Here is a 23,452-nt window from a genome sequence, read left to right on the forward strand (position 1 = left end):
GAAAACAGCATAAGAGAGCACAGGGAAAGGGCTGGAGAACCTTTTTCAGCCACACAGCAAGTCTAGGCTCCTGGACCACTGGAAGTGCGATTTAGTTTTGGGACATGAGTCTGTCCACAGGCTCAGACAGCTCAGGGCTGGATGAAACCAGAGGTTCCTGGTCTGAGAATGCTAAGTTGGAATGTAACTAAGGAGGCAGGTGGGCACTAACCCTAGCAGGCCGCTGCTATGAAGGTTCAGTGCAGGCACCCAGGACAGAAGGGGCCAAAACAGAAATAACAGTGCAGAAACAGAGGACAGTGACCTTTGATGGTATTTTACTTTTAATTTAGTGGGTATGTCAGGGAGCAGTGAGGAATAACACAGAGCTGATAAAAAACAAAAACTAAAATCTCTGCTTCATTGCTATTTTGAAAACAGAGCCTACAGCGAAATTATCCTGACAGAAACACACGGAGACCAACTCCAAAGGAGGAATATGTGTTTGAACAGACGCCAGGAGAAAAACTGAGTGAAGACCTCCTACTGTGTCAAAGCTCTGCTTGTTGACAGTAGAATTATCTCGAGTTTGTGGGTAAATTTTTCCAAGTCCACTCTAAATTCTGTTCTTCCTCAGTGGAGCTTCACACCTTGGGTTGCATTGTTTTCTCAGTAAAATACTTGCCAGAAAGAGGGAAAGCAAACAGGACAAGTATGCACATTTCTTCTTCCAGCTTCACTCTTAAAGTAGTGATGACTTCTGCTTACTATTTTAATTGTAATAAAGGTAGATTTATCAGTCTTTAAGACTTCTTGTGTCATGCTAAGTCAGTAACAGTGTTTTAATTACTACAACTTTGTAAGAAATTGGGAGTTCTCCACGTAACTTCAAATAGCCTTGGTCATTCTTGAGCCTTAAAGAGTCTGTATTGAATTTTTCAGTTTTATTGTGATCTCCTCATTAAGATTAGTTTTTCATATTACTTGATAGATAAGGCATTCTTTGGAAATGAACTGAATTAAAAATAAAATTGGATAGAGTTATTTTTCAAGACAGCAAGTCTTCCTATACATGAACATAGCAAATTACTCCATTTATTCAGAACTTTTAGGTTCATCAATTAACTTGCCTTTTTTATCAGTTAGGTTTTGGAGCTATTTTGATAGAGTCTCCAGTAAATTCTATTTCTTATTATTGTTATAGAAGGCAGATCTTTTTTTCAGTGACATTTTCTGTTTGATCATGAATAGGAATCCCATTTGCTGTTATGTAATGATCTTTTTTCCCCCCAGAGGTTTTGCAGCTTTTATTAGTTCTAATAAGCCTCTCTGCAGATTGAGGGAATTATCTATATGGATAATCATGTCACCTGCAACTAAAGAGTTTCATTTTTCCAATCCTAAAATAGTTTTTTCTTTCCTTATTGTGAGTTTTCCTTATCTATTACAACTTATTATCTGCCTCTTTGCTCTAGTTCCATGAGGGCAGGAATGTTTGACAGTTTTCCACTCCTGTATCCCCAAAGTCTTGTTCCTACCATGGTCAAAGCCATTTGATAAATCTTGCACCCTTGGAAGAAACCCTATTAATACCTTGCACTTACATATAAAAATGTCATGTTAGAATGTTATTAATTTTTATAAGTAGGGACCTATATTCAGTTTATAAGTTTTATATAGCCTATTTGTACGGTCTTCAATTTTGATACTTACAGATCTGCTAGTTCTGAATTAAGGTATGGAGTTTTATATTTTTTTATTCTCTGAAATAAGTTTTGTTTTGTTATTTTGTTAATAGTGTATTTCAAACTGATAAATTTCATTCAGAGCCCTCCCTGGTAGTGCAATGGGTTAAAGCATAACACTATGACGCAATTTGCAGCTGCTGTAGCACAAATTCAATTCCCTACCGGGGAGGTGAACCACATGGCCCAGAAGACCTCTCCTGTTTTGCCCGCTATTCCCCCCAGCAGTATATTTCAGTCAACCTGCCTGTTCTGTTCCCCACTCTGTTTCTGGTGAATCCTCTTACCCCCTGTACCTCTTACCAGTACTCCCATTCTGTATGCATAAATAAATAAATCTTAAAAAAAAAAAGAAAAAAATTTCTTTCAAAATTGTGGTTCTACACAGATTTTATTTTATTTTTAAAGATTTATTTATTTATACATACAAGAACTTAGGTACAGGCCTGAGGTGCAGGGGAGCTAAGAGGATTCACCAGAGACAGAGTAGGGAGAAGAACAGGCAGACTGGTGAAGTACACTGCTGAGCGGAGCAGCGGGCGGGTCAGAAGAGGTCTGCCACATCATGTGGGTCACCTCCCTGGCCAGGAATTGAACTCATGCTGAAGCAGCTTTAGCATTGTAGTGTGCTTTAACCCGCTACACCTCCAGGGAGGGCCCTCTACGCAGATTTTCTTTTAGGTCTTTTTCACTCTCTCTACGGTTCAATTTCAGTATTTTCTTTTTTGACTATAAAGTTTTCATTTTTTAAAATTTTGTTCAATTACTCAATGAGGAGAGTCTAGTAAAATGTTCACTAGAATTGTATGTCTGAAATTTTCCTTGTAAGACTACTTATCCTTTGTATATTTAAGGTGCATACAGGTTCATAAATTAGAATGCTATCCTGGTAAACTAGTCTTACCTTTATCATGATTTTCTTTATCTCAAATTATGTTTTGTTTGCCTCAAAGTCTATTTTCTTTGACACCACTTCTCTAGCTTTGATACAACTGTTATCCTAAATTACCATCTTCAATTGATCTTTAAACCATCCTCTGTATTTTTTTTTTTTAAGATTTATTTATTTATACATACACAATGGGTACAGGCCAGAGGTGCAGGGGCAGTGAGAGGATTCACCAGATACAGAGTGGGGAGCAGAACAGGCTGACTGATGAAGTACACAGCCTGCAGCGGGCGGGTCAGGAGAGGTCTGCGGCGCTATGTGGTCACCTCCGGAGTGGGGATCGAATTCATGCTGAAGTGGCTTCAGCTTCTTACTGCTGTACTTTAACCCACTGCACCACCAGGGAGGGCCCCTCTATATTGTTTAAGGGTGTCTTAGAAATAACAGCCAGACTTGAAAACAATTCCATCCCAAATGAGAAAGTCTATTAAGTGGTAGGTTTCATTACTTATATTAGCTAAGATGGGTAACTATTTGTAAGCATTTCACCTTTCTTTCTGGCCTTGTTTCCATAACAAACCTTGCAGAACTATCAAGTTTGTATCTCCTTCCCACCCTACTTGCCCAAAACTAGTTTTGAAGTTATAATGTTTTCCTCTATTCTTCTAAGTCATCACCAATCCTTCCCTAACATTTTATTACAAAAAAAAAACCTCAACTACAGAATTATACAATGAATACTTTATATGCATCCTCTAGAGCTATCTTAAGTTTTATAACATAGACTCAAGTGAACTGGTATAATCTTTTCTGATACCATAAGTCCACAGAAAGCTCTGATTCTGGATCACTTCTTAAAGTTTTCTGCAGTGTTTTTAAGAAGCTAGAGGTTAGTCATTATTATAATATGTTTTGTGGTTACCTTCTTTTTTGCCAAATTCTTTGATCAACATTGCTTTTTGCACCACACTCTTGCCACCTTTTTAGAACAATTCTTAATAGTTCCCACAATCTGCATTGCAACTTTGGACCTCTAAATAGGCTATCCTGCATCCAAAACATAGTGTAAAAGGTTAGAACTTGTTGAAATCAGAACCAAGCTGTCTTCTCCATAACAATAATTTCACATTGTTAATTTGCCAAGTAGGCTGTAGTCTCAAAAACAGCATAGAATTAGTATCTCCTTCCATCTTCCCTGTAACTCACAAACTAGAACACACACAAAGTCCTCAATGAGTTAAGGAAGAACACACTGCATTCTTTTTGCAAGCATCTTCTGAACAAAAGAGTACAACATTGATATGTAATTATTAGACTTTGTTGCTTATACTTCAGGCTCTGATAAAATGTCCCTTTCTGGAGCTCTATGGCACTGAACTGAGGAAAACTGTTGTGTAGAAAGGCACATGAGACTCAACTGGGGAGAAATGGCTGTTTTCTGACTTCTAGCTCTCCCTGTTTCTGGGCTTTATCTATGAAAATCAGTGTCTCTTGTACCAATTTCCCCCCTCTATAGAGCAGATGGGAGACATTAAGTAATCTTTAAACACCTGAAAACCAAAAATCTTTCATCTCCAATTTTAATTATTCTGCATCAATACCTTCACGAAGGCATTATTGAGTGCAGAAATTATTAAAGGGTTTGAGAAAGTGAAGCAGTCTGATGAAAGCTTGTATTTAACAAAAGTGAACAGACTTTTTAAAAATTGAAAGAAATGTTTTCACTACATATACCTCTAAGTACCTCACCTAGAAGCTATGTGACTCAGATCTCTGCCTGACGCTCACCTGGCTCCGTGACAACTCTAACCTCCTCACTATTCTATTTTTTAAATAAAGATTTATTTATGTATGCGTACAGAACTGGGGTACAGGCCAGAGGTGCAGGGGCGGTGACAGGGACAGAGACAGAGTGGGGAGTAGAATAGACCGACAAAGAAGTACATTGCTGAGGGGAGGGGAGCAGCGGGTGAGACAGGAGAGGTCTGCCACACCATGTGGTCACCTCCGGGGCCAGGAATCGAATTCATGCTGAAGTAGCTTTAGCTTCTCAGTGCTGTGCTTTAACCCACTGCACCACCAGGGAGGGCTCACTATTCTTTTTTTTTAAACTCTGAATTGTTGAAGTGGACAATACACATGAGAGCTACATAGGGAAAAATTAGAAAGGCTGGACACACAGCCAATCAGTCAGGGACACAGTCTGGGCAAGTTACCTCAAAAAAACAAGCTCCGGCCCTCCCTGGTGGCACAGTGGGTTAAAGCACAGCACTAAGAAGCTTAAACCACTTCCGCATGAGTTCGATCCCTGCCTGCCCCGGAGGTGACCACATGGCGTGGCAGACTCTCCTGACCCGCCCGCTGCTCCCCTCAGCAGTGTACTTCATTGATCTGCCTGTTCTGCTCCCCACTCTGTCTCTGGTGAATCCTCTCACCCTCCGCATCTCTGGCCTGTACCCCAGTTCTGTACAAATAAATAAATAAATCTTTAAAAAAAAAAAAAAAACAAGCTCCAACTATGCAACACACGATCAGGGAAACGTGATCTCACTGTTTTGTTTTAATTAAGAGGAAAGAAACATCCGCAGGAAGTTTTACCTATACGGTATATGCAATAATGTACACAATTAAACATCTACATTAAATGAAAATGCCTCATTACCTAGACTACATTTGATCTAATTATAAAGCAAATCAAATTCACGAGGAAAAAAATTGCCAGCAGGCATCATCAGTTTGTTTTAATTTGGAATCTGAACAAGAGAAAATAGGCTACTAGAGACATGAGCTTTGTATTATAATCTCAGAAATAAAAAAACTGATGGAAATACAGTTGTCTAACCTTGGCTACCTAGGTTGTTAAGAGAAGGGGACATCTTTAATGGAGTATAGGGAAGCAGCATTAGACAGGCCCATAAATCGCAGCAGACACCGGGTGAGCAATACTCATTGTCTCACACTGTAATCTTCACACAAATGGTCAGTGGTAGAATGAATTTGCCATGATACAGCCAGTACAACCAGTAACACAAAGCACCTCATAATGACATTTTTAAGTATCTTCCTATTTTTGCTGCATAGCTGAGAGCAGAGAGAGGCAATGTTTCCCCGAGAGTAGGAATCCCTTTGCAAATGGCAGGACACAGTGTCACGTGTCAGAAACAACTTGCAGATAATTAGGAACACATCAGATCTCTGATTTATGCCTCTCCTTCTGTGTCTATTACACAAAAGATATAGCTTTCTGAACTCTCCAGATGGTCTTAAGGATTAGCTATCCCAAAGCACAAGAGAAAAGGCATTAATAAAAGTATAATACCATCATCTGTTAAGGAAGCCAACAGATGACTGCATTTGGATCACCTTTTCATAGGACCACATAGGTTTATAGCCATAAGTGTCTAAACATGGCTAAATATTTCACTTAAAAAACTTTGGCATAAATGTGCTCTTCATCTTCTACTTTTATCAGTTATTCAAAAAGACAAACAGAAAATAAGTTGTCTTCTCCAGGCCCTACCTAGTTCTTGGTGTTTATCCATTTTCACTGCTATAATCCACAGGCTTCAGAAACAAAAACTGTCTGAGGGGTCAGCTGTGAGGCTAGAATGTGGGAATGTGAAACTCCTTAAAGATTTGTGTGCTAACGATCTTTCGTAAGGCATGTATGTCACAGATCTGAGAGAAAGGCAAGCTTCTTGTTGCTTTGGCACAAAGAAAACCAAAACAACTGGGTAGAAATAGGCTTGAGGGACACATGGTCATAGGACTAATTTGGAAAATACAGAACAAAAATGACAGGACCTGCTCGGCACCAGAGACTCAGTGTCACCATATAGTATGCTATAGAACAAAGCATTACTTAGGAAAGGCTTGTGAGGATTCATTACCCAAGAGAAAATTTTTTTTTGTGACACCTCAGGTTAGCCCAAACAGCATGTTGGCCTGGCATCCTCAGCCACCAGGAGAAAAGTCACATTTCCTTCTTACTCTAAAGGATATGCTGGTCCCAATTAGTCTCCACCAAAATGAGAATGGGGATCAAAAACTAAATAAGCATTTACATTATCCTCTCCCTTCAAATATACTTGGACACACCACAATGGATAACCTTCTCAACATGTCATGCTAGCATAACCTAGAGAGAAGCTGACATTCATCTATTCCAGGTCACTATTCACATCAGGTCCCCGTTTCTAAAGTCTCTACAAGTTAGACTCTAGGTTATCATGTCAAGACCCTTTGGAGAGAGAGATGTTGTGGTGGGGGGGGGGGGAGGAGTGGGAGTATATGTGTATTCTCAGCCAAATGTTTCATCTGAACTAAGAGAAAGCAGGAAAGGGAAGGAGTGAGAGATAAAGTAATGTCATCAAAGCAAGACATATACAAAATCTTAGTATACATCCCTTAAGTCCCATGACATATGGGCCATGATTATCTAAAGGGTTAACTTTCTCTTGACTTTCCAAGTATTGAGTCAGAAAACAATACCCTTTTCAGTTTATAAATGAGAGCCAATGACTACTTGGGTGAAAAGAGTAGATCAAACACTTCAAGGAGGAAGTTCCTTAATTCCAGAGATATCCTAGAAGAGGCTAGACAACGGCTTGGTGGGAGTGTTACATGCAGACTGGACAAGAGGGAGTCACACACTGGCTGAACTTGGAGGAGATGATCTCCATAGTCACATGAAGTTCCAAGTTCTTACATTCCCCCTGGTTCACACATTTGATCATATACTAAACTGAGTGACACTAGAGTGTGAGTTTTGCATAGGAGCTTCAAAATTAAATAATGAAAAAAAGAGGAGAGGAGAAAAGAGAAAAAAAGAAAAAGAAAAGGCCAGTTACTCTAAAAATCCAGGTTTGTGTTTATGTTCCACATGAGGTCCAAATTGTATCTGGGCTTGAAATCCACCAAACTCACAAGCTTTCTCAAAGGAGACAGGGTGGGAGCCGTTCAGGATATCATCCCGAGCCTGAAACACAAGAGGAAGCAAAAGCATCAGACACTTGGGGGGAAGACACATTCTCCATTGATATATTCCTGCACCCAGATGCACCCACCCTGTGGAGCAAGGGAAAGGTGCCAAGCAACCCACAGTGACACATCTTGGTGCTTCGGATGACAGTAGCACGGGACTAAAACCGATGGACAGTCTTTGTCCAAAAGGGCCTATCACAGGAGGCATTAGCAATGCAGTGAGTGTATGAAAACTTAAGAGGGGAGGAAATGAAATACAATTTATTTTTTTTAATACAATTTACTCTTTATGACCCTAAATCATAAAGCTAACAGAGAATGTGTCTAGAAATAGAACCAATCCAATCTCCACGTCAAGATAAAAGCAACAGAATAGAGAGTGTATGAGAGAGAGATTATTCAATACAGCAGCTATTTAGAGGAAATGATAAGCCAATGTACAGACTTAGAAGCTAGAAGTGGGAACTCACTGTGTCTGTGGTGCCCCTCCCAGTTCTTAATCCATCACTCCTATTGCTAATTATCCCCATTCTTTCTCTTTTTTCCTACCTCAAATTAAATAACCCCAGACTACTCTCAGCTATGCTTTAGAGCCTCAATACAAGGATTTTTTAATTGTCCCATAGCTCCCTTCCTACCAGCCCATCAGCCCCTTACCTCCCAGCTCTCTATCCGAGCCATTCTTCCATCTAATAACTCAGGGGTCAGCAGACTTTTACAGTAAAGGCCTGGTTACATCTTTGGGTTATCCCAGTCTCTGTCACACGAGCACAGCCATGGACAACAAACATATCAACAACTATGTAGCATGTAAGGGGATTTACCAATTGTGATATATAAATGAGTGAGCTGTGTTACAATAAAACTTTATTTACAAATTCAGGCAGACAGCATGGCTGAATTTTTCTGACCCCTGTCTATTCCCTGGGGAAACAAATAAAGGGAAGGAAAGAATGAAAGAAAAGGAAGGGCTAGGGATAAGAAGAGAGAAATATGAATCTTTTCCTTGAACCAAAAAGAAGCACTAGGGGTTCATTTACCACAAAGTTTACGTCTTACATTTGGGAAACTACAACTTGGTAAGTTAAAGAACCTGCATGAGTTTAAACAGTAACCAGTAAGGATATAAAAGGTTACTTAGAGGACAGCTTTCAGTTAATGAGAAGTATATCCACTTGTATTCTAAGATGTGAACAAAGAAAACTTTAGTCCTTATGAAGTGGTAAGCCTGCTAAATGCCTTTCAAAGCCAGGAAGAAAGAAACCACCAGACCTACAATGTCATCAGGGAGGCCAAAGTGAGGCTGAGAGAGGCTCTCTCCTGGATAGCCTGGACCTCAAGTTGAATTCTGGTCTACACCATGCCCATGAGCAGTGCCCACTGGAAACTGGATACCACAAACACAGAGCAAGGCAGACGCAAACTCCTGCTCACAAGACACAGTCAGCAGTTTCCTGAAATCTCAGCAATCTTGATGTCTAAGTACTAAATACTGTACCTGAACATATAGCAAGTTCAGCTGCACTGGGTCCCTTGAGTCTACATTCTGATCCGAGTAAAAGAACTTCCGTCTAAGCAGCAACGTTTCATTTTCATCGACACCCTGTTCTCTGAATGTTCGACTGTGGTCCAGCCAATTTACTGCAAGATGACAAGACGTATGAAAGAAATGTTTACTTTTCCTCTTAGTGAATGGGGATTTATCAAAACGGCAGTGACACAGATGCAGATTTCTAAAATGTGTGAGATTTAGTTATAGTTACTCTGTATATTATAATTGTGTTTTTTGGCCTTCCCTGGTGGCGCAGCGGGTTAAAGCACTGCACTAAGAAGCTTAAGCCAATTCCGCATGAGTTCGATCCCCGCCTGCCCTGGAGGAGATCCACATGGTGTGGCAGACCTCTCCTGACCTGCCCACTGCTCCCCTCAGCAGTGTACTTCGCTGATCTGCCTGTTCTGCTCCCCACTCTGTCTCTGGTGAATCCTCTCACACTCTGCATCTCTGGCCTGTACCCCAGTTCCGTATGAATAAATAAATAAATCTTTAAAAAAAAAAAAAGAATTGTGTTTTTTAATTTTGGAAAATAATTCTACATATACCCATTCTGTGCCATTAGACACACTGAAAGGCAAATGAGAGAAAATTCCTCAACATTCTCAAGTTAGCTAAAGCACCATGAATTTACAATATGTAGGGACAACCAAGTTAGGACTTTCCTTTAAATCAGAGTAGATACTTTGGTCTCATTAAGTAATTTACATATTTTAAGCATAGTGCATTACCTTAGACCCTAAGTAGAAAAGAGGAGAAAAACACAAGCAATGGGATAAAGGGGGTAAGAAGACACTAAGAGGAGGGAGTTGACAGGGTCTTGTCCATGCCCAGCTGGATCTCCCACAAACACTCACCTGATACCTAGGTGCAGAGAAATGACATTCATTGGTTACAGCTCTCATTCCTACACTCTTCCATGGGCTTAACACCCATGTTGTGGGTAAGTATTTACTGTAAGCTTCAACAGACTGTGCAACAATATAGCACAGAGAATGTGTTAGGCTGAACTCAGTATATGGGAGAGTCATACACATAATAAAAATCCCGAGGATTTGTCTACTAAAGCCTCACTTGGAAGAAAGTATGAAACTAGAAATCAAATGAGGCAGAAAAAAAGAGAATAGAGAAAGAGCCAAAGGAAATAAAAGTCCCACCAAAGATCAATAAGCATAATGAGAATGATGACACGTTCCCAATGCAGTAGCTAGAGCAGGAACAATGAAGGGCAGAGGCTGGGGAATGGAAGTTAACTGCCTGAAGTAAAATCCCCTGAGAGGGGACCAGCCAGCCAGGAATACACAGCATAGGCTTTATTCATACTGGCTTTTCCATAAGGTAACTGTATGGACAGAGAAAAGGACGTTTCTATGATAGAATTTTGTTACCATTTGGAAGATCTTAGTAAATAATGGACCTACGCAATGATTGTCAACGGCCATTGACACACAAAAAGGAGATAACCAGATATAACTTCCTTATATAAGTATATAAAGCCATATAAGGAGGAATCTTTATTTAAAACAAAAAATACACGATTTGAAGGGACATGTATAGTCCTATGTTTAGCACAGCACTATTTACAAGAGCCAAATTATGAAACAACTTAAGTGCCCATTGACAGTACAGTAGATTAAAATGTTGCATATAACTACAGTGGAATACTACTCAGCCATAACAAAGATAAACATGCTGTTTGTAACAGATGGGATGGGATGGATGGGAACTAAAGAGGGTTATGCCAAGTGAAGTGAGTCAAAGGAAAGAGAAATACATGGAAGTTTTCACTCATATGTGGAGACTGCAAAACAAATGCTAGAAATCTGACTGCAGAACTATTACAGGGGGAAGTGGGGTGGAGAACCAATGGGTTATGGATGCTTTGATGGTGGGTGCCATGGTGACATGCATCTGACCCTACCCCTCTAAATTAATACATGTAGTAAACTAATGTTACCTCAGTTTAAAAAAAAATACACACATGAATCTGATTTGGTCTCCAGCTCTTAGGAACTAAAAAAGGCCAGAAAAACACACTAGATGACACTGCCAATATGCAAGCAACAAAATTCACGCAGTGGAAAACTGTATCTAACAGCTTGGTTTCTTCCCCCCACAAAAAGTGTGAGGAAAAAAATAAAAGAAATGACTAAAAGAGGTAAGAGCAGCATAGCATCCAACCTGATTTGGAGCCCAATTCACACAAACTGTAAAAGAAAAAAATGTTAGGAGAAAATGCAAGCATTATTTGTATTTTTGATATTAAGAGATATATTTTTGATGGGAAGCAGCATTAGCTTTTTTTCTGTAGGTGTCTTTACAGACTAAATGAAATCCAAAAATGCCAGCCCTGAGATGTACAGGTGAAAGGGGAGGGAAGTGAAACATGGGGAACTCGAGTCTCTATCACACTTCATTCTCAGACACTCACAGTCGTCATCTGTGTGAAGCTTGGCTTTCAACTTCTCCATTTTCCTCTCATCTCGTAACAGCGTCCTGTCCTTTTTTAGTGTTCCTGTCCCTTCCTCTTTCTTTTCTTCAATTGTTTCTTGGATTAAAGAGTATTCTTCATAGTTTGTTATTCCTAGAAGACAGAAATTAGGTTACAATGTAAATGATTACTTTCTATCAACCTCTTTCCGCTTCAGGTCTGTAATACTCCAAGGAGTCCTTGGTGACAAAGGACAGAAAAAGGTTTTCACAAGGCGAGGGAAGGGGGAACTACCCAAGAATTACACATCAAATAAGTCTACTAGAATGATTTTCAGCTAGTGATGTCACTCAAATTGTCATGATCCAGTCTCTGTAATGTTCAAGAAACAAGAACAAAGTCGAGATAAGGCAGGACGCATGAGAATGAGAAGTAAGTGGCTAAAGGGACTAAAACAAAGTTATTTTCTTCAAATACTAAAAGGAAGGCTTGCTCTCTGAGGAGACTAGGTCACTAAATTCTAACCAGACTCTCACCATGAGCCTTCAGGAAGATCCTGGAAGTCAATGACAGAGTTCTAGCAACAGCTGTGACACTGAAATATGATTTCAAAAATATCATTTTCTGGGTGAAAATTCCTTAAGATTTTTAAAATGAAATAAAAATGCTCTCTTCTACTGTGACTTAGTGGAAAGTTCGCATTTACAATGCCATTAGTGGGGCCTGAAAAATTAGGAGAATAATTTTTGAAATTGAAATTGAGAGAAATCTCTGTGTTAGGCACATACATCACCTACACACCATATGGATGTGAAACAAAGAACTGAAAACCAGGTCCACAGCAGGGGAACGCTCACCTATCCTGCTGCAGATGGTAACGAGGAGCTCCCCAACAGTCTTGGAGTCATCCACCATCACCGTTTTCACAGATCCATCCAGCATTCGAATTTTCTGAGGTCTCTGTTTCTTTTTATATTCCAAAATATCCTAGGGCAAAATCACACAAACATTTCATGCTACCCAGAAAACTATACACAAACTTGAACACACTTTTTAAAATGAATTTTCCCCAAAAGACTCTTGATTTTCTCCATGAAAGATTTCACGAGGTTTCCATTACTAACACAAAATTTCCAGTGCTAAACAATTGCTTCCATAAAGATTTCTTAAAGATCTGATAGTAGAGTTGCACTCCAAGTACTATTTATAGCTCACAGTCACAGAAAATGAACCTCTGTGAAATGAAAAGCACATACATGCTCCCAAAAGGCAAGGAGGAATCTGCTCTAATGAGAATTAGCAGAGGAAAATTCTGACTTGCTTTTCAAAAGACAGTATTAGCATGCTCCTGCAATTATCTCCTACGCTGCTATCAGCAATTTTCAACATATAGATGTCTTGAAGGACATAAATAACACCCCCATAATTCTCCATGACAGCCGTATATCATGGTAGAAATGGTTTTCACAGTAATGACAAGGTCAAACAGGGAAATAAGTTAGGGAGTTATTTCCTAACATATTTAACAACATGTGTGTTAAGTCCATGGAAGAGTTCTGAAACAAGACTTTTTTGCAACGCTTCTTAAAAATAAAACTGTGGAGGGAAAAATTAATTGGTATTACATATTTCACTCTTGCTTGTGAAATGCTGGTGAATCTATTATGTCCCCTCCATATACCAAAATCTCAGCATCTCCGGGGTTAAAATGAATAGCATATTCAATATATTTTACTCATTACTTGTCCTCATTTCCAAAACAAGTATCATTTTTTGGGGTTACCATAAAACTCATATTTTAAGCAAATCTTTTATAAAAATAGTGATTAATATTCAATCTCCAGCTACTTTAATGGCTTATGTGCTTCCTCAGCTATGGGGTTACTTCCCTACAGCCTTACAGGAAGACGCTCACTCTTAATTTATGGCGAACCAGTCCAACAGTGGTAATTGGAACTTGTATAAAACACTAACTCCATGCTGTTTTAATTACTCTGTGGATTTTCAAAAATCTGGACTGCTGATGTTTTCTACCACTACCTAAACAGCCCTTACAAAGTGCATTACATTAAAACTATTAATAAATGTCCTTGAATCAAAATCAATTGCTGGTTCTCTTTTCAGCATGATAATATTCACTTCTATGGAAGACCCAAGAACAAAGCGATGACATACAAACAAGATCAGCAGCATACCCCATTTCGTAACATGTAATAATCCAGTGTTCTACCCGCTTCCAGCCAAATCCCTTTCCTGGGGTCTTCATCGGAGAGAAACAGCCCATAGTCAGAAGCTGGAAGATAAACAGAGAAAAAATGAAAGGCAAAGTGGTGGTGAAGTTAGAGCTGGCTTCCAGGTTCTGAGCCTGCTGACTTGGTTAAGGAGGGAGGTTTTCTCCTTCACCCAAGAAATGATTCATTTTGACCATACCAGCAGCCACTGGAATGAAGGCAGATGACGAGTAATTGCTGAGTTGCGGACACAATGCCCACAGACAGCCTCACAGTCCTTAAAATCAGTGGTGGGGGGCTTCTCTAGTGACCTAGGGATTAAGTCTCAGAGCTATCAATGTGAGGGCCTGAGTTCCATCCCTGGCCAGGGAGCAGACCCACATGGTGCAAAAGACCTCTCCTGTCTTGCTGGTTACTCCCCTCAGCAATGTGTTTCAGCAAATCTGCCTGTTCTGCTCTTTTACTCTGTCCTGGTGAATCCTCTGACCCTCAACACCTCTGCCATATACTCCAATCTTTCTATGCATAAATTAAAATAAATAAAGCTTTTTTTAAAAAATCAGTGGCAGGAGCGCAGTTTATAATTTAGGGCAACACCAAGAACAAAGTAGTCCAAATTTCCTTCTGACCCAATTTGGCGTTCCTGATCTCTTACTATGAAAAATGAGCCAGGAAACACAGTTAGCTGTGGAAGTGAATGAATTAATGAAGCGACTGCCTAAGTCCAAGGTCTCTTGGGCAAAGAGGGGCCAATGGAGTAATTTATACCTGAAATCACCCCTCTATCATCCCAGCATAGATTATAAAGGTTAAGTAGGAGTTTCTCATAAAGTAAAAACTCTGCCCCCCACTACCACCAAATTTTGAGTAATGTTAGAAAACTAAATTCTGCATTCTCTAGATAAATTCCTTAACCTAACCCAGGTAGTAAAAGAGGAGGTGGCAGGAAGAAAGCAATGTTCATTTCCTGCCTAAAGACTTCTCTCCTCCTGAATTTCAGTCAAAGGAACATCAGAATCCCAGATGAGGGCCAGTGTTTCTGCTATTTCTCAGAAAAACAACTTCAAGATCTATAAAGATTTATACCTTCACCAGAATTATATACCGGGTTGGAAAAGTCATGACGTATTTTTCCTTTGGAAAACATAGAAAAAAATGTGTGATGTCTTTTCTGACAACCCAATCTGTTCATCCCAAAGAAATTTTAAATTTAGGAGGAAAACAGTGACAGAAGAGTAAAGATACCAAAAATTGACTGGATAACTGTTCTTGGATTAAGACTGAGGCTATGAGCAAACTTTATTTTTGTTTCTGAGTAAGCAAAAAATAATACTGTTTTGAAAAATGTAAATAATGCTTTTATACCAAAAGTTTATAAAGTTTTGTGAGAAACAGATGTTTTTCAAGAAGACCCATCCTACTTATAATTACCATTGATGTTATTTTTGAAGTTTATGCTTCCAATTTTTAAGGTCTATTCACTTTCACACTAAAGGCTTATCAATTTGGGAATAATCCCAACTTGTCAAATGTTAAACTAAATAAAGAAATGAGTCTAGAGAGAAGGCAAAAAGAAGATAAAAATATATCCACCAAAGGCTTTTGTTTAAACTCAAGATAAATGGTGGTGGATTGTTTAAACCTGTATCACAACATGCCTTTTATGGTTTAATTAAATGTTTGAGATGAAGTGTATAAAGCCCCTCAGAATACTTGAAATATAAAACCTTCCCTGGATCCTGATGACAGTTCCAGTTTTGCTTAAGCTGCAAGAACCGAGTTTTCCTGAATGAGAGACAGGGCTCAGGATGGAGAGAAGCTATAGTTACTAGAGCAGCTTCATCAGTACTTCATAGGGCAAAGAAACTGAGAGGTCATGAAGTGACCTGTAAACTGCAGAGCATGATGGGGCAGGTGAGAGGGTCATGCTGATGGGGTTGTGATGACACAACATAGCAGACATGGGCACCATCACCATAAGCGTCACAATGGAAGCAAGGAGTATCCAGGCTAAAAAGGCTTTTCATTTAAAACATATATGCTAGCAGCCCATGCACCACTGAGAGCCTCTGGTTGTTATTTTATTTATTTATTTATTTTAGCTATTTAGCAAAGGACATGCAAACATTCCAGAAGCCAGCGAATAACCAATGCTCTACCTTGGCCGGTTTGTGCCTCCGGTACCCGTTCCCGAATGACTCGACATGCGTCGTACACGGCTGTAGATGGTTCAAACTGCATGGTCTTCACCACATTGCAGTGGCGGACACAAATCTTTAAGGACAGGGCCACCATTTTCCAAGATGGGTTGAAAACTTTCACTTAGAATGTCTGCAAGACACAAACAGATAAACCTTGATATTCATGATGATGGTTTGACTTCAAGGAAAACACCAGACTCTAGATCAGCTTTTAAAATGGAAAGAGAATATAGAACAGCAATTTAAAGAAACTGCTTCACATGGCAAGATTTTAAAATGGCTTTTGGAAATCTCAAAACAAGAAAGCAGCATATAAACTCAGAATTATAATTACCACAGTACCGCAAGTCGAGTCCCTCAGGAGGAGAGATACACAGAAATTTACCAAGCCTCCTCCCCAACTGGGGTTCCTCAAGGGAGTCCTCAGCAGTGGACTTTTTCAGATTGTCTCCGGGTGGGAGCCAGACAGCCTGGGGCATCCACGTCCTTTAGAAGCTTCTGGCAGCAGTGTCAGTGTTCCCTTGCCCTCCCCACCTGAAGAAGCCTGAATGTCCCTCTTTGGTGCTTTTCAAGGCATAGCTGTTCCACCACATCATGTACCAGAAGTGTTGGCTTCCAGGCCCAATTCCACTGGGAGACTGTGTAAATTTGGGCAAGTCACTTTGGCCGCTTTGCTTCGGTTTCCATCTAAACATCTAAAAAGAGCAGCTACAGTGATTCATCCTTGCATAAGTCACAAAGGAATTGAATCCTGAGCAGGTATCAATGCTAGACCAATGCAGTGCTATCACTAATGAGGCCAGAAAGACTGATTTTTTTTTTTCCCCCAGAAAGGCTGATTTTAATCACCAAGGGTGCTAGACAGTGTCTCACTCTTTAGGGGCCTCAAAGTGAAGAAAAGACCAATTCAATTGGTACTCTGTTGAGATAAATGACTGGCTAATATGCTTCTTGGCCAGTTCAATAGTTTTAGAAAATCGACAGGCTTAGGCTAGGTTTGAACAATTTCATAAATAACTTCTTTTTAAAATATACATCCAGTAATTGAGTTACTTCTTTTGAACCAGGGCTTTTTGGTTTCTGTCTGTACCTGCTCTATCCAGTGGTGACATATGTAACCCCCCACCAAAGCATCCTCTATCAACGCGTGCCTTGGGCACTGAGGGAGGCATGCTTTTCTGAGCCTGAGACCCCAACACAGACTTAGCCCACCATCATCTTGGTGAATTTACAGATTATAGCTGTTAGAATCCTATAGCTGCATGGGTATATAATCTGGGAATCTCAAGCTCATATCTCTTCCCTGTCTTTTACAAAAGAATCTACAGGTAGTAAACCTGGGCCCCAGCTCCTTTAGACCTCCTTTCTACTTACGAATGCTAAGGAGCCATGAGGGAGCCAACAGGCAAAAAGGACACAGGCTGGCAAGAAGAGTAGGAGCCTCTCGGGCATTGCTTCTCAGCATGCTTGATTGATGGCTGGCTTCCTAACAACAGGTGATCTGGTCGCTTGGATACAGAAGACAGGTTTAAATAGTGCTCTGGTGTGGATGGACAGGGTGTACACAGTCTCGTGAAACAGTTGTTTAAATCAACCAACAATAAAGTCATTTTAACCTCTGCTTACATTTTAAATGAATTTTGCCTAAGAAAATATTTCTTATTTGAGAAATGTCAAGACATGCTTCTCAACAAACAGCAGTGTTTACTGGGAATGTGCCCCAACTGAAGTTAATTTTCTACAGCCTGGGCAGTGACTGCATTGCAGATATGGCAACTAAGTTTTTTTTAAAAATACAATGATTTTCCATTTACCATATTAAGGACTTTTTTTTTTAAAGATTTATTTATTTATGCTTCAAAGAACTGAGGTACAGGCCAGAGGTGCAGGGGATGAGAGAGAATTCACCAAAGACAGAGTGGGAAGCAGAACAGGCAGATACACTGAAATACACTGCTGAGGGGGGAGTGGGCGAGGTAGGAGAAGTCTGCTACGCCATATGGATCAGCTCCGTGGCCAGGGATTGAAATTGTACTGAAGCAGCTTTAGCTTCATAGTGCTGAGCTTTAACCCACTGTGCCACCATGGAGGACCCTACCACATTAAGGACTTTTAAAGTTATGTATAAAGGGCTGTTACCGCTTCTCTTTTTACAGGTCTATTTAACAAAAGGGGAGAAATAAAGCTGAGAGAAACTGAAACATTGGTATGATGTTAATCACTCTCTAGGTTAGTTTGTCCCCTGGAGCTGGTGACAATTATGGGGTTTTGTGAGTCCAGGAGCATGGTTGGGATCAAAAATCAGTGGGGATGGGTCATCAAACCATGTTGCCATAGATGCTGTTTGTGGCATGCACTGGAGAGGATAGGGTGGTTGGTTTCTTCCCCAGGAGTATGAAATGAAATAGGCATCCCTGTGTGATAGCTGCCCACCCCCAGCTAATAACTGGACTTTATGAAGAGTAAATCAATGGCCTCTGTTGCCAAGCAGAGCACTCTGCTTCAAAGGTACAGCCAGAGGTGTGTCAGGACAACTACAGAGTGTGGCCACAGGACAGTGAACACTGAAGCTTGGGTGGATGCTGAAGATACCCATGGGCATGAGGAAGAAGGGAGTAAATAAAATCACAGGGTGCCTGCAGGAAAGTCTGGGAGATGGTGGGAGCAGAATCATGGAGGAACACAGGCAGAAGCTTGGGAAACTGGGAAAGAGAAGGGAAGGAGCGAAGCAGAATCTATATACTAATGAAGGATAATTTCCATGCAAAACAACTAGAGAAGTGAAAAAGCCATGGACTGAAGGGGAGGAAGCTGCTCAGGCAAGGCTGGGGTGAAGGATCTCCAATGGGTTTCGTGGGAATATATTGAATTAGAAAGTCAAGTACAATGCTGGAGATACAACAGGGGAGAGTCATTCTATTTAAATTCTTGGGACTAGAAAGACCACTTGGGAATGGGCAGGAAGAAAGAGAGACTTGGGGATGGAGTCTGTGACAACAGTCTAAAATGAGGACAGGGGAAGGGCCTGGAAAAGGGGCTTAGTGGTATGTGAGGCTGGAGAACTTAGAGAGGCAGGCACCAAGAGGATGGGAGAGAGCATGTGTACTAAATGCTCACCTCAGTTCAGGGAAGATGAGACCTGATACAACTGGCAAGTTGAATCAAGCAACCTGGAAATCTAGCAAAACCAGTAAGTGCTTAGCAGAGATAAAGGGCCAAAGCAGCAAGCGAGAGGGGGCGGGGGGAAGGGTGGTAGCTGTGATTTATGCTTTCAAAGGTTTTTATCCAAAAGTACACCTCATGCAGTGACTGCAAACTGCAAATCAACATGTTATCTTTATGCATGTGGTTTCCCCCTCACTGTGGTCCCAGAAGCAGTGACAGGCCAGCTAAGTGCCCTTCCTGGAGGCAGGCCCCTCATCACATATGATCTCCACTCTGCCTAGTGGGTCTGTGGGAGCGAAGTGAGGGAGACTTGGTTCGCAGAAAGCACACTGGACCAGGAATCCATGGTCCAGGTCTACAGAAGCCTCAGGTCTTTTGGCCCATTGCTTCTCTTCTTTGGGCACGTCAGAGAGAAGGAAGAGACCAGTTCTCATGAAAGGAGCCTCCCAGCAGACACTTCATAGTTGGCCAACTATTCCCAAGGGATTCCCTTGTCTCATCCTAACATCTCACAGGGGATGCTACAGAATGAAAACCACTACCTTGAATTCAAAACAGACCTTCAACAGAGTGAAGGACACTGGAGATTCACATATTCAACTTTTCTAGCATCTCAAAACAACTACTGCAAAAAGCATCAATATCACTACATAGAGGCACAGCCTACAAAACAACAGGAAACTACAGCAGTTAGTCTCAAAGACAGCTGCACACTGGTTGAAGACTAGAAGATCCCAGTTTCTTGCTCTCAACTCTATTTTATTAAGATTTACCACTTCCAAGTATGGAGCAAGACCAATAATCTGCTGCATGGTGATGTGAAAAAAAAAGAAAAGAAAAGAAACAAATTATGTACCTAAAAACTGCTTTATAGACTATAAAAGTAGACTATAAAAATCATTATTGTTATCATGCAAGGTCATCAACTCTATGAGAAAACCTGAGCAAGGACTGAAATAGAAGTGCATGTTGGTTTAATCCTTATCCCTAGGGGAACGAGGTCCTGAGCTGTTTCCAGCACCACTCACAACAGAATGAGATCCTTGTGAAGAGGAATTAAGTGTCCTGACTTAAAAGGTAGAGATTGGGTAGGACTAAAGCATACAGCAATCTAGAAATGTCAACTAAAGATGACCATGTGTATTCGACTCTGGTAAGAAGGGTCACTACACATTGACTATCCCTAAGGAAAACACCCAGTTGACAACATGCCATGATAAAGATTAAAGCTCTCTCCCCATGGAGAGTTTTCAGGGGAACCCAGCACTAGGATATCCCCCAGTGAGCCTCACTGCACTTTGCTGTATCCTCTGCCTTCTGCTGACTCCTGCCTTGCCTGCTAGAAGTCCAGGAAAGTTGACCAGTTTCCTTTCCTGGTTGGACTGCAAGAAAGCTCAGAGCCAAATGTATGTGTTCCTTCCTGTGGCATGGTTCAAGTCTAATTCCTGTTTTGTTTTCTAATCATATACTTATTTTTCTTTTCTTTTACCCCAATTTGAATGGTTGCAATCTTGTTGGATCTTACAATTTTTAGTTTGTTTTCTTGCTAACAAAGAGGGCATATGTTTAACAAAACATGCACTTTTTTTCTTTTCATAACTCTTCTCTGACCATTTTTGCCCCGATTAATTGTGTGAAAGTCACCTGGGTTACCAAAAACCCATCTGTGTCATCTGTTGCAGAAGATGAGCCAACAGAATCAGAGCTGAGACCCAGACATTCTCCTTTGAAAGTAAACACTTCAGTCCCAGAGAGCTGTAAACAGCTGAGGATGATGGCAGCAGAGAAGGGTGCCTAGTCTCACTCCAGCCCACCCGGGGACAAACAAGTCCTACTCAGCCAATACTTCCTCTTCTTCTAAAGAAATGCCCAACCTGGGCCAAGATGAGCAACTACCCCTTGGCTCTCCGCCCTGGTGAGGGCTAAGAGGTATGCTCTCCCATGCCTGCCTTACCAGCTCATGAATCTGACTTGGTTACTTGACTGTAATCTGCTTCACTCTCCTCCTCTACAAAGTAGATCTAACAATAATACATCTACCTTAATGTTGTTAGAGAATTCAGTAAGTTAATACATGTCAAAGGTATACAGAAGGGACATGGTCAGAGTTTGTTATTAATATTAGTCATGGGCACTGGAGAAATAGTATACTGTATCAACCACTCCTGCATCTACTCAGTACCAGATGCTATTACAGACTAGGGCAGGGCTGACACCACAATAGGCCCCTGCCTTGGGATTTGTCAAAGCACCCTGCCCAATGCACTGCGCACCACAGAAGACCCCACAGACAGTATACACACCCCTACAGGACACAGGTGTACTCAGCTGGCAAGCACCACAGGCCGGGCCACCATAGCTCAATGGGCCCTTGGATCTTCATGAGACTAAGAGCTACTCAGCCTCATCCTCTCTTTACCAGCAGCCACTGGCTCCATCTGAACCGCTGGAAGACTGCTGAACCCAATTACAATGGCCGTATCCATCCCGCCCCCCACCACCACTCTTCAGTGTGGTCCCCTCTCAGCAAGCAAAATAAAATCCTATTTGATAACAGCGTGCATCCCAGAACCAAATGCCAACATAAAATATGGGTCTATATAAAAGCTATCATTCATCTGTGTCTACATTTCAGTCTCCTGTGAACAATTTTGATCTTTCAAAGAAATCCCAGGAAAGAGCTTCCCCTTGTCTCAAACCTTACCTGCTCTCCTGCAATAGAGGAAGGGAGATAGTTCAACTGCCAACTGAAAGCCCACTTTGACTGGGTCATAGTTTTCTGAAGGAGTCTCAAAAGCAAAAGCCAGGGTCGTGCCCTCCATGGTGTCTGTGTACAGATACTTGGTTCACCTTGAACACTCAGACTCTACATATGAAGCCAATCAGGCACAGAGGTGCCCCTCTGCCACTGTCCAGGAGGCTAAGGCCTGTTCACTGGGAGCCATCTGTCTTCAAGTAAAGGAGGGGCATCAGAGGAGGGCAGCTGCATGTCCTATTTCTCATCTCATCCCCAATCAAACTTTACAATCTTATTGTCCCATTGGGTACCTCATCTCTCTTCCCAATGAGTGAAGACCCTGAGGGTAGAATTTGAATAGGAGACCGTCCTAGTCTTCCATGCCCAGAACTTGTGAAAGGACCAGCCAACAGGAAGCTCTAGGAAAGCAATAAGTGAACAAACTGAGGCACCTAGGGGCCAAGGAAGAGAGGTGACTTTCCATGTGGATAACAGTCTGCTATGGGCAAAGCCACATGATCATGCTCCCTTCTGCAGGCAGAGTAGAGAGACAAGAAAATCAGAACATTTCTGGACAATCCCCTTTAAGTTCTTCAGGAAGGTGGAGGTGGCTGGGCTATTGTTGGACTTTGAATACTTTGGTTAGAAAGCACTGTGATTAAAAGGTTAATGGTGAAGGGGACCAGCAGAAATGATTCAGCATTCACAGGTGTGAACTTAGCAGCAGGTCAGGCAGGGCAATAAAAATTCCAGCCAGGAGGGAGGGAATCAGGAGGGCTTTGTGAAAACAGAACATGTCCTTTAACCCACACAGCTATTATTATTACCTGTGGCCGGTAAGCAAGCATTAGGTGTATACACAACACGGTATCAGGAATACATTCGCCATGAGGGGAGCATCTTCCCCAATTGTGACAGCAAGGACTGCATTGTCATAGGCACTTTTAAATTTCAAGGTCCTGGCACAATGCCCAGCACATGGTAAATGCTTTATAAATGTTTATGGAATTAGTATGTATTCCATGGAAAGATTAAACAGATTTTTTTTCCAAATTCATCATTAGAAATTACCCACTCTAACATTGTGACTAAAGGATGGACAAAGGGCTAACACCCAAACTCCACAGTCTGTTGCAGAGGACACGTGAGCTTACCCTCCTGACAACTGAGAAACTCGGGAAGGAATCAAAGTCACACTAGCTGGGAATAATGAGAAGTTGCCCAAAGGCAGTGACCATGGTCTTGCTTCCCACAAGACCCATGCCACGGAGTAGGGCTCAATGTGTACTTACTTAATGCAGGGGTAGAGTGGGGCAAATCAGCATCCCCACCTCCATCGAAGATCAAGAAAGCACACTTACAATGCAGAAGACAGAAATATAATACGGGGAAAGACTTTGATATCATTTTCCATTTTCATATAGAGAATCTTGAGAACAAGGGTCCTTCCCAAGGTCACAATGCTTGAAAACCACAACTAGAGCTTCCTAATTCACGATACAAACAGGGCCTGCCAAAGCATGCTGCATGGTTATAGCT

General features: G+C 41.1%; 1 protein-coding gene across 1 annotated transcript in view; it reads right to left on the minus strand.

Moving 5' to 3' along the window:
• The window catches only part of TLN2 (talin 2), a 403,979-nt gene that overhangs the window by 159,575 nt on the left and 220,952 nt on the right, over positions 1 to 23,452 (minus strand). The window contains exons 4-9 of the mRNA XM_004687721.2: positions 15,970 to 16,141; positions 13,775 to 13,872; positions 12,437 to 12,566; positions 11,580 to 11,732; positions 9,095 to 9,237; positions 7,464 to 7,591 (exon numbers count right to left, since the gene is read on the minus strand). Of these exons, the coding sequence (XP_004687778.1) occupies positions 7,464 to 7,591; positions 9,095 to 9,237; positions 11,580 to 11,732; positions 12,437 to 12,566; positions 13,775 to 13,872; positions 15,970 to 16,105 (788 nt within the window). The 5' untranslated portion in view covers positions 16,106 to 16,141. The remainder of the gene's footprint in view (positions 1 to 7,463; positions 7,592 to 9,094; positions 9,238 to 11,579; positions 11,733 to 12,436; positions 12,567 to 13,774; positions 13,873 to 15,969; positions 16,142 to 23,452) is intronic.

Source organism: Condylura cristata, unplaced genomic scaffold (genome assembly GCF_000260355.1).
Source record: "Condylura cristata isolate star-nosed mole 26May11 unplaced genomic scaffold, ConCri1.0 scaffold00023, whole genome shotgun sequence".
Classification (NCBI taxonomy): domain Eukaryota; kingdom Metazoa; phylum Chordata; class Mammalia; order Eulipotyphla; family Talpidae; genus Condylura; species Condylura cristata.